Below are 11,619 nucleotides of genomic sequence, written 5' to 3'. Positions count from 1 at the left end.
AAAATTTGATGAGTATCAAGCTATAAATTTTTCACTCATTTTATCTTTAAAATTGTAGCACCCGTTAAAAAATCTGGATTCCATCTAGTAAATCTGGGCCTTTTGACCAAAAATATCTGGGCCTTGGGTCCTCATTGTAACTAAAAGATAAAGTTAAAAGAAAATTCATAATTAAAAGCTTTTATTTTATTCTTTTCATAATAAGACTACAATGTGTTTTATCCAAAAAAAAAAAAAAAGAAAAGAAAAAAAAAAGAAAGAAAAAGAATGTTTATTTTAAAAAAAATTTAATTAGACGAGGGACGTTCTGGAGTGAGAGATGGAAACATACAAAAGCGTTTTCAATATCTCATGAACATCTCCTACTCTGTTTCCTCCGCCGTTTACAAGCCGCCCACCCCCCTTTCAGAATCACCCTTCTTTCTCAAAAATGGCAGAAAACACGGAGATTGTAAGCAAAGAAGAAGATCCTAAAGGACCCAAAAACTTATTCTCACTGTTTCCCAAGTTCAAGCTTCAATTTCCATTCTTGAAGCAAGAACCAAAAGCAGGCGTGGCTGTTGAAGATGAACCGATGAAAGCAGTAGCTGGTGATGAAGGACTGGAAAGTAAGACTCAGAAACCGGACACTGTGAGGTTCCCAAAAGCGCAACTTGTTGTTCCTCCTCCTGTGGCGGTTGAGAATGAAGAGCCTTCAACTAAGACTTCCAATCCTATTATACTCTGGCAGGCATGGTTTTTTGAACTTTATATATTTATTTTTTCTGATTTACATGAATTTATGTTGGGTATTGAGACTAAATGGAGGGAATGAAGAAAGAAAAATGAAACCTTGTGTGTTATGTTGTTTGGTTTAGAATTAGTTATATTTGAAATATGGGTTTTCATTCATGATGTATGTAAGTTGAGTTTCATGCATCCTCTTAGGTGAAGATAAAAGTTTTCTTAAGGAAAGGTATTTTGAAGAAAATAAATTTTGGGTACGAACAAATATCATATCATGTTGTGTGGACAGAAATCTGTCAGAAAAAAAAAGTATTTTGTTTGAACTTTTGATTACAAAAAACCAAAATTGGATAGGAAGGGGCCAAGTATAGGAGTAACACTTAAAGAAAGGGGTTTTGGGCACCCAATTTGGGATTCACAACCCTTTATCAAAGTTTGCATTGCTTTCCCAAAAAGGGGTAGAAAAAGAAGTCAAACAGAAGGTTCTTAATTTTGTTTGTACCATGAAGCCTATAGAGTCACCTTGCTATTGATTTCATTATTGCTTGATTATAGTCCACTGAAACGTTGAGAACAGCAAGATGCTTGTAATAGAGAGCAGTCTATATATGCTTAAGTGGTTAAGCAGCCTAGCTTAGTAAACATATGGACTGTGGGATTTGGAGGAAGTACGGCAATGATGAGGACATCTGTTACTTAGCAGCGTATTGATATTTGAGATTTTGTTTTGAAGATTGGTGATGACACAGTCATGCCAATGTCAAATGATGATTATTTTAGCACAGTGGTGGAAAGTCTCAAGTTGGTTCCTTAGGTATGGTTGAAAGAGTGTGTAGGGGAAGTTGTCATTGAGATTTAGGTGGGGTGATGAATATCAAGTATTAATTCACTAGAGAAGAAATTACATAGTTATAGTTGAGTCAATATATGGCTTGGCAAATATGTGAGGTACTTATCTGCTATTTTTGGTGCCTTATTAGTGGATGGAGATATGTTGCTAAGAATTTGAATGATTTATGTTGAACAAGACACTTCCTTCAACCTAACATTTCAGTATCTTATGGAATGTAATTAACAAAGTTTATGGTTTAATTATTTCGCTTGTAAGGCAGTAGGACTTGGAACATCAGTTTGGTAACGGTTTGATACTTGTTGACTGGATGAGCTTTGCATCTCTTGTGAGACACCTGGTTATATGTTCATGGTCAGCTGAATCTTTAGATATTTTAGTAAAGTCCCATTAGTGGCACTGATTTCAAAGCTCTAAGAAAGGTGGTTAGGATTTCATTGTTTTGACTTTGATTCTTTCAAAAAAAAAAAAAAAAAAAAAAAATTTTTTTTTTTTGACGGAAAAAAAAAAGAAAAAGATGCACATGAAGCAAACAAAGAACAGTGGAATAGTTGAGGAGATGGGATAGGTCACTAGCCCTGCTCTCAACCATTTCCTTCAGTTCGCCTGTGTTCATATTGTATACCTGTACTCATTGAGGTGGGAGGCTGAAAGTTAATACCATGTGGATCCTTGTCTTCTCCTGTTGTGATGAAATTATCGGAGCTCGCTATGAAGTTCCGACTTTGTGGCTTTCTAGTATCCAAACTTGCACTTAAGTTCAGATTATGCAATAGCATGCTAATAGTCAATCCATTAGCGGCAAAGTTCATCGGCTTTCTGTCCGTTATTTGTCTCAATGAGCTATTTTCTTTCTTCTTCATCATGTTAGTTTTTTTCCCCTGTTAATTTGAATATTTTCTGTTCTCAATACACATTCACTAGCCTCCTCATAGTTGTACTGATCACCCATTTGTTTTGGGTACATGTCATATCAAATTTCACTCATTATGATAAACTGATACTTGAATTAAGCGAGGGAAATAGATAGGACTGCAACTTTTCCAGGCTGTCTATATAGGTGCAAACCATGCATTTTGGGGGTTTAAATATCATGTTGAAGGCCATATCTTGTATACAGAATAACATGTTTGTTAAATTTTGAGTTAAAGATTATGAATAAGAGGAAGTATGGGTGGGCTGTGGAATACCCACATATTTGAGACTTTGGTGTTGTGTTTGGCAGTCATCTGAATATTTAGTAAGGACAGTAACTGTTTGGTTGATTATATTAGCCATTGTGTTGCCTTTTCATTATATTTTTGGTACAGGTTGGCTTTTTTTTATTTAATCAATGTCGACTTTGTACTATTTTCTAATGTTTTTAATTGGCAGTTTTTCAGTTTGCCCTATGAATTTTCAACTACTTTAGCACTGTGCTTGTTTGTGGGTACTATGGCCAGATGGTTGAGGTTTCAGTACACTTTGTTTCAGATATGGAAGAAAAACTTAGCTGGAACTGGTGGGGTATATGCACAGGTTGTATTTTTCTCTCCCCGCTTGGAGAGTGAAAGACAACTGATTTATACAACCTTTTCATGCAAGTTTTTCTCCAGTTGTGAATATGAACAGACACTAAAGGAAAATAAAGAACTAGACTATCTGGATGTCCTTCAAATTTAAGTTTTACTTATTTCCTTTAATTATTTAGTAATTTTACTTTGCCTACTTTCAGGTTTACGCTATTGGGGGGTTTCTGGTTTTGAGGTGGATCTGGGCAAGATGGAACGAAAGAAGGGATCGAAAGGAGGGGTCTTCTGATGATGAACGATCTTCTCCTGATGATGAACGATCTTCTCCTGATGAATAGGTTTTTCATATGCCATAGTTAACCCTTGAAATATGGAACATCGAAAATGCACGTTACTTTCCGAATTCCTATTGTAAGAAAATCAGTCCATCAAAACATTAGTGTGCTTAGTAAAGAAAGTGGCTTCCCTTTTGATTTCCTCTATTCATTTTGTCACTACTAGTTATTAGATTAAATTGCTCTTTTGATTTGGTTCTCTTTGATTGATAATGGTTTACACATCTCATGGATGTGATTACTTGTGCTGCACAAACTAGATTTAGCTTTCTGATACAAAAATCTTGGACACCTCTTAACAATCTCCTTTGATAAATTGGATCAAGATATACATGTACCAAGAAAAGCCGGACAAAACTACCATTTGAGTGGCGAAACAATGCATTTGCAGCCTAATTTCGAGGACATCTGCATCCCAAATTAAGACGAACAGTGAAGCTTGTTAAAGTTTCTTGATACCATAATTAATGATGTTTGAACGTGATCTATTACCAAAATCTTTATCATGATACAAGGAGGAACGCCAATTTGATGAGTTCTAATTTCTAATCAAAAGTGCTTTTAACTGTGTTTGACAAAAAATCATTTAGAAGTACTTATGGTTCATAATAGCGTTTTATGGAAAAGCATTTCTAAATGCTTTTACACTAAAAATTTCGACGTTTCTTATAATAAAAGTGTTCACCACAAAAATGTACATGAGCAAAAGTGTTTTCTATAGAAGTAGTCCCAAATGAGACTGTAGGCCTCATCATTAGGCCTGCGGGCTCATGGGCCGATGGGGGCTTGCCCGGCCCATTGAAAAAAGGCCTGGCTCGGCCCCGTTATGGGCTTTGAGATGGCCCGGGCCGCCTTGGGCTGGGCTGGACTAGACTTGGGCTTGGGTGTCTGAAGCCCAGCCCGGCCCATAGGCCCAGCTCGGTTAAGCCCAAGAAAGCCCGGCCCGTTAGGCCCGCATACATATATATAATTATGTATAAATAAGAGTTTAAGTTTATGATTATATCACTTAAATCACATATATAATTTGTTTCATTTCATTGACTTTTCTTTACTCATTCCTAGTTTATAATTGGATGATTAGCACATTAATTTGTGTCAATTATTAATACAACAATTTTGTATATATATATATATATATATATATACAATGGTTCAAAATGATATATATAAATGCAATATGACATAAATGATTATTACCCGATTCAAGTCAACCGTTGAATTTACATCCAACAGTGAGTGACCATAAATCTCTTGGACTACAAGGGTCCAAGAGATCAGGACTGTATATAGACCATAGGGGTCCAAGAGACTGTGGTCACCCACCGTTGGATGTAACATCCAATGGTTCAAAAAAATTTCTTAAAAAGAGTGCAAGAGTAAGTGACCTGTTGAATTTACATCTAATGGTGAGTGACCACAAATCTCTTAGACCCCTGTAGTCCAAGAGATCGGGACTGTATATATATATATATACACACAAAAAACATATCATACCATCAAATATAATCATATCACGAAACATAATCATACCACCAAATATAATCATCCTTTTCTTGAACACATCACCAAACATTTGCATATTTATTCATATCATCCTTCAAAAAAAATATTTTTTTATACTTATTATTTTTTAAAATTATTTCTTAAAACGTATTATGGTCTAATTATGTAATAACCTCAAAAATAATATTTGGTTTTATTATTTTTGTGGAAATCTTATTAAGTTGTGTGACTTTATTGGGGTGTTTTATGAATTTGGTTTGATGTGAAAATATTGGAATTAAGTGAGTTTAATCTCAAATTTGGACTAAAATGCCCTTATGATTAAGTTTATGATTTTTTCGAATGAAGTGGGCCGGTTTCGACCCGGCTCGGCATGATAGGCTTTCTCAAGCTCGGCCCATGGGTCGGGCTTGGACTTTGAATTTTCTAAAAAAAACCCAACCTGGGCCGGTCTGGTATTTTCTCTCTCCTCTTTAAAGCCCGGCCCAGTTTAACCCAAGCCCATTCTCGGCTCAACCCATTGACAAGCCCTATTTGGATGAAAGCATGGATTATTTTGGTAAAGGGAGTATTTTACATATCATTTAGGTGTACAATCATTACCAAGTACAAAGAGAAAAATCATGGTTCTCCTTTATATTTTATAATTTTCTTATTTCGGTATAAAAATAAAAATAAAAGTTAAGAAAAAAAAAGGGGGAAATTTCTGTAGAGCAAATGAATAGAGACGTGTTGCTGGTCCAAGTGTAAATGTGCAACCAGACGTTTGGCGTAGCTGACGGAACCGTTACGACTGATGACAACACCACAATCTCACAAGTTCCCGAATCCCTTAGCCCTTCCGTTGCCGTCTCCAACGTTCCGTCACTTAACCTCAAACGCCGTCGTCTCCTTCCTTCCATTCTTCTCAATCTCAAACCCTAACCCTAATGGCTTCCTCCGACGATTTCCCTCTGATCGACTCCTCCTCTCACCTCCACGCGCCGCCGCGCCCCCGCGACACAATCGACTCCCCCACCACCGCCAACAACGGCGATTTCTTCCCCCGACCCTTCCCCGACGACCCGGACCGGAGTCCGAACCAGACCCGAACCCCCAACACTAAACGGAGCTCTTACTACTACAAAAAACTCAAACCCTCCTCCGCAAACCCTAACCCTACCACCAGCACTACCGAAGCCGAGTCCTCCAGCGGACAGGAAACGGCGTCGCAGCGGGGTGACTATCGGAAGGACCGCGAGGAGTGGAGCGACACGGCCATCGCGTGTCTTCTCGAAGCCTTTACTGAGAAATTCAATCAGCTGAACAGGGGAAACCTGAGAGGGAGGGACTGGGAGGAGGTGGCTGAGATGGTCAGCGAGCGATGTGGGACTGGTGGTGGTAATAAGTCAACGTACAAGACCGTAGAGCAGTGCAAGAATAAGATTGACAATTTGAAGAAAAGGTACAAGGTGGAGCTGCAGAGGATCACTAGTAGTGGGTTGGGGGCCAGTCATTGGCATTGGTTCAAGAAGCTTGAGGTCATTCTGGGGAGTTCTCTTGTGCCTAAAGGTGGCGGTGGTTCGGATGAGGAACGCAGTGGTGGCAGAGCCAATTCTAATGTGGCTAAGCAGCCTAAGAGGTATTGTAAATTGTAGTAATAAATCTGGTATAAGTTTGTTGATGAATTGATTGTTTTGGTTTGCTGGGTTTGTGATTTTGTGTAAATTATGAAAAGGGGTTTGTGAATTTTTATGTGGCTTTAAGACTAGGCAATATAAGAGGGTGAAATATATGAAACTGCTTGGACTTGTTTCTGTAGCTATCCTTCTGGGCCATTTGACTGAAAAAAGTGCGCTCTTTGGAATAGAGTTAATAGCATTTGCTTTCATGTGAGTGAAATAAGTGAAATAAGCTAATGTGTGATTAGTGATTATTGGTTTTCTTCTCCCAAACAAAACATCTTCATGGAGTGGCAGATATTTCTATTGGCAGATACACACCTGGCAGCACTGGATTTACAAACAACCTGAAATCCAAATCGATGCCAAATGTAAAATGGAAAAGAGTAATGCTTAAAATTAGTGGTGCTGCGTTAGCTGGGGACTGCCAGAGCATCGACCCCAAGGTGCAAGTTTTAGCTGACAGATTATTGATATTTGATCAAGTGTGCTGAATAAATAAGCTGAGCTGCTTCTCTCTGTCGTTAGGTAGCAACGCAGATTGCTGAGGAAGTGGCAAGAGCTTGCCGTCTTGGAGTGGAGGTGTTTCCTGAACTTGCATTTCTTTTTTAACAATAGTTTTTACTTCCAATCCTTTATAATATTTGTGTTTTTTCTCCTAACTTAAATTTTTTAAATTCTATTCTTTGTAAAGGTAGCAATCGTTGTTGGAGGCTGTAATTTCTTTTGTGGAGACACATGGGTGTCTTCTACTGGATTGGATAGATCTACAGCATACCAAATTGGGTAATGTCCAATGTTTTGACTGTAATTGCAAGTATTATCTGGTGTCTGCTACTTTTGTTCAATTATATGGCTTGGATATCATCGTGATTGTGTTCAATTGGTCAATGAGCAACATCAAATTGGGTAATGCCCAATGTTTTGAACTGTAATTGCAATTTTTTTCTGGTGCCTTCTACTTTTGTTCAAATTATGTTCGAATGATCATTCTCCTTGATCAAAACTAGTTTTGGGTACTTAAAGGGGGCCCTTTTTTATTTAAGCATGTCTGGATGTTTTGTGTAGCATGTATATGTTTTATTTAGTGGCTTTGTGGATTGTAAGGCTTGGATAGAAAATTGCAGGGATTTTTAGAATTAGCTAGATTTTGCATATGCTGCCTGTCTGGGTGTAAAGTAATGTGGGTATCACTAAAATCTTTTAGGCTTATTCCTTTGTTTGCTTCGTTCGATAAAAAGAAAATCCTTTCCTTGCTTACGTCTTTGCATTTATATCTTAACTTCTTTTAAAAGAATGGAATAAGTAATCAATACACTTATCCTAAACTTTGGATTGGTAGAAGCATACTGATGTTTTGACGGTTGATTTCTTACCAGTATGATGGCAACAGTCATGAATTCTGTACTACTTCAATCAGCTTTAGAGAAGGTAGGTGTTCAGGCACGGGTCCAAACAGCATTAACAATGCCAGAGGTTTCTGAGCCATATAACAGGCTTCGAGCCATACGACATCTTGAGAAAGGCAGAGTTGTTATATTTGGCGGAATTGGTGCTGGCACTGGAAATTATCTCTTCACCACTGATATTGCAGCAGCCTTGCGAGCTTCTGAGCGTGAGATTCTACCATGTCCCCTATATGTTTTGTTTCTAATATACTTTTGTTTTCTCTGTGCTTCTTGTTCCTTTCTCTTTCTGTTCCATATTTTAACCATGAGGTGTACATATATGTTTTCTGGTTCAGTTAATGCAGAGGCGGTCCTTAAGGGTACAAACTTTAACGGCATATATGAGTGTCATTCTGGTAGCAACAGTGTCACTGTTGATCATACTTGCTATAGGGAGGTTGTTTCTAGAGGCATTACCTCTGTGGACGTCATGGCATTAACATACTGTGAAGAGAATGGAATTCCTGGTTGGTCTCATTCCTTTCCTACTTGCACAAATGTTAAACCCTCATTTTTACTAAGAATAAATGTGCTTTGTCTGTAGTTGTAATTTTCAATTTGCTGGAACCTGGAAATATTTCAAGAGCTTTATGTGGAGACCAAGTTGGAACTTTGATTGATCAGGCAGGAAGGATTGGCTAATGCATATGGAGCCATCCGTTCCGATGCTTTGAAGTGCGGTTTAAGTTTCTATGAAGTACCACTGGTCCTGAAAAGGATGTCGGATTTTCTGTTTCAGTGGCTCCCCGTGCATTCGCATGACCATAATTTCTCTCAGAAAACCTCAGAGTCTCCGTGAGAGAGAGCACGAAAGCAGACGAGCTAAGGCAGTTGGTGTGTTGTAAATGTTAACAATTGTGTATGAAGAAAGCAGAGGAAGCAGCTGCGTTAGGCAGTTGGTTCATTGTAATTGTAAAATGTAAAACGGTTGTGTAATAAGAAAACAAAGGAAGAAGGCGGGTTAATGCCTATGTAAAGCTCCCAACCAACCGTAGGAAATTTATGAATTATTAATTCACAGTTCATCCATTTTTTCGGCTCCCATTTCATCTCTGCACAGAGCTGACCCATCTCCAAACCACTAAGTTCACCTTACCTTTTCTTTTTTATGTATTTATTTTTCTCTCTTTTTTCCTGAGCTTGTAATTCTTTTAAGCTTCTTTACTGCTAGTCCTGTTGTAACCATTGAGTTACAATAAAAATGTAAAATCCCAAATATTTGGCTGCAGCCCCCCTTTTCGTGTAAAATTTTGACTGAGTATTATACAATTTTCTTATGTCTAATTGTAATTGTTGCCTGACAATTTTGCAGTTAACATACAACCACATGTTTAATTAGTTGAAGCGATTTAAAGGATTAATAATGGAGCATTTCTTTTGGATACTTGATTTACCCGTTGCCCTTCATTTATTTAAAGAATGTAGCTTGGCTTCTTAGCTTCTTAAAATTGAGGATGAATTTCTTTAAACTAATGTGGTTTTGATATTTGTAATATTTCAGTAAAATTGACAACAACAAAAAAAGAAGAGAAAGGTAAAGGAAATTGACCAGTGTCAAAACTACATTGATTTCATCATCATCACGTCGAGCTCTCACAACTTGTTGAACTGTTTTGCTGCAATTGTTGGTGTATTTCCAAAAATGGATGGCAGTCACTACTACCTTACAAGGCAGGGTTTGCATGCACCCAATGGCGTTTCTACTTTAAGGGCAGGCTAGGTAGCTGCCCAACCCAATTTTTTTTTCCAAACAAAGATATTGAATGGCCAACTTCTCTCCTCGTCTTGTCTACAGCAATTTCTCCTCTACTTCTCTTGACATATAGACATCAACTTCTCATCTTGCTTGCTAGCAATAACTTCTCTTTTTGGCAACAATTATTCTTCTCATTCTCTCCTTTTTAATTATCTTATGCATCTTTAATTTGAAATTGAATATTCTAAAGTTTAAGAATGAATTAAAATTTTGAGAATTTGTTGAAATTAATTAGGGCTTTGATTTTAAGAATTTTGTTTTGATGTTTGATTTGTTGTTGGTATTTTTGAGTTGTTTGATTTGTGTTGGTATGTTTGATTAAATACATTAATGCTATTTTGAGAATTTGTTTGTTTTTGTTGAGATGTTGATTTCTCTTTTTGGCAAAATCTTCCTGAATCTCCCATTGTTAAGCCTCAAGCTAAAAGAGTTGAGAATCAAAGAGTCAATGATGATCAAGATTTTAATATCAATTATCTCAAGTGTGATCTAGGATTACATTGTCTAGTTTTAATTTTTGTATTTGTTAAACTTTTATTTATTGATAGAGATGCATTTGAGAGTAGGCTCAAAATGTCCCTCTGACTATATGTATCTTTATATGTTTATTAACGAAATCCACTCGTACCATCGAATTTAGTATCTAAGTTTTACCCAACCGACTGTTGAATCCTGAAACCGACATTGCATGCACCACTTCTAAATAACCAAAGTGTTGAAATTTTCTTTGGCCATATATGTTTAGTGCTCGTCTTCTCCAAATACGGGGCTGATGGCTTGCCTATTGTGGAATGCTGGAAAACATGATTAGTAGAATGGAAGGGGAAGATGAGGAAGGGGACGAGAAAAGGGTGGCGGCGGTTCAGGCAAGGAGGAAGGGCTCTATGGATATGAATGGTCAGCTGAACAAACACTACGCAAGCAAAAACAAGCACATGATTATCAGAACATAAACTCTGGCAACATGATCAAAGCACATAAGTTTAGTACACGGTACAACACCAATAGCTAGTTCACAGTACATCAAATCTTCAAGAAGAACTAATGGAATTTTCTTCTCCTTTCCTTAAGACCTCAATAGCAAAGAAGCTTTTTAGTTTGTGTCACTCTTCCTCGCCAAACTTACTTTCACGACCATCATCGGCACATTTGCGATTGGGATGTAAACGCATTGTCTGCAACAACAAAAAAAGAAAAGGATAAACTTGTTAAAAAAGAGAAGAAGAGCTTAGTAAGAGCATAGTAAATTAATGAAGGCTGCTAATGTACGCACAAATCATGCTGCCTATATGAATCGAGAATTTTCTCTAGTGGAGTTTTAACATGGTTAGGCCTATCTCGAAGTCCTCCCGGTATTACCGTTGCTTCGTCTGGATATTTCTCCACAATCACCTCTGGATTATAAGGTTCTTCTAAATAAGAGATATTATAATACAAAGAAAAAGGATGTTAAAGTGACCATGAAACCAAAATACTAAGGCATATATATCAACAAATACGGTGCTTCAAGAAAGTATTAAATTTTAATAATTCAATTGAGTGGTCAAATAGAGATGATCTTTGAATGAGTATCTACAAAATAGATAGTTTGGATTAGTGAAATACAATATGGAATGGGCCCTATAATGGTGTTCCTCAAATAAGCTAATTTGAGAGATCCCTCAATAGATACTCTCTGTGTAAATATATATATTATTATTATTCAGACACGCATGAGATACAAAATCCACAATTTATGATTTCTTCGAAAAGAAAGAAAGATTTTTTTTTTTTTAAAATTATAAAAAAGTAGCAATGACTAGAGAGCTTAAGTAACAGAGAAAGTA

At 37.1% G+C, this 11,619-nt stretch overlaps 2 protein-coding genes across 3 annotated transcripts; both read left to right on the top strand.

The window, feature by feature from the left end:
- Positions 1–237: 237 nt before the first annotated feature.
- LOC117620047 lies at positions 238–3,601 on the top strand. Its single transcript, XM_034350137.1, has 2 exons — positions 238–730; positions 3,291–3,601. The coding sequence occupies exons 1-2, from the start codon at positions 431–433 to the stop codon at positions 3,423–3,425; spliced, it is 435 nt and encodes a 144-aa protein (XP_034206028.1). The 5' UTR covers positions 238–430; the 3' UTR covers positions 3,426–3,601.
- A 2,019-nt stretch (positions 3,602–5,620) lies between these two features.
- LOC117619924 (uridylate kinase-like) lies at positions 5,621–9,081 on the top strand. 2 transcript variants are annotated; one of them, XM_034349994.1, is made up of 7 exons: positions 5,621–6,549; positions 6,903–7,035; positions 7,118–7,171; positions 7,284–7,375; positions 7,969–8,204; positions 8,334–8,504; positions 8,582–9,081. In XM_034349994.1, the coding sequence occupies exons 1-7, from the start codon at positions 5,858–5,860 to the stop codon at positions 8,677–8,679; spliced, it is 1,476 nt and encodes a 491-aa protein (XP_034205885.1). In that variant the 5' UTR covers positions 5,621–5,857; the 3' UTR covers positions 8,680–9,081. The 2 variants fall into 2 exon arrangements, with proteins under 2 accessions (XP_034205885.1, XP_034205886.1); XM_034349995.1 differs by lacking the exons at positions 6,903–7,035; positions 7,118–7,171; positions 7,284–7,375.
- Positions 9,082–11,619: the final 2,538 nt, after the last annotated feature.

The sequence above is a fragment of the Prunus dulcis genome, chromosome 2, assembly GCF_902201215.1.
Source record: "Prunus dulcis chromosome 2, ALMONDv2, whole genome shotgun sequence".
In the NCBI taxonomy this organism is placed as follows: Eukaryota; Viridiplantae; Streptophyta; class Magnoliopsida; order Rosales; family Rosaceae; genus Prunus; species Prunus dulcis.
This window is presented reverse-complemented; position numbering and strand designations above follow the sequence as displayed.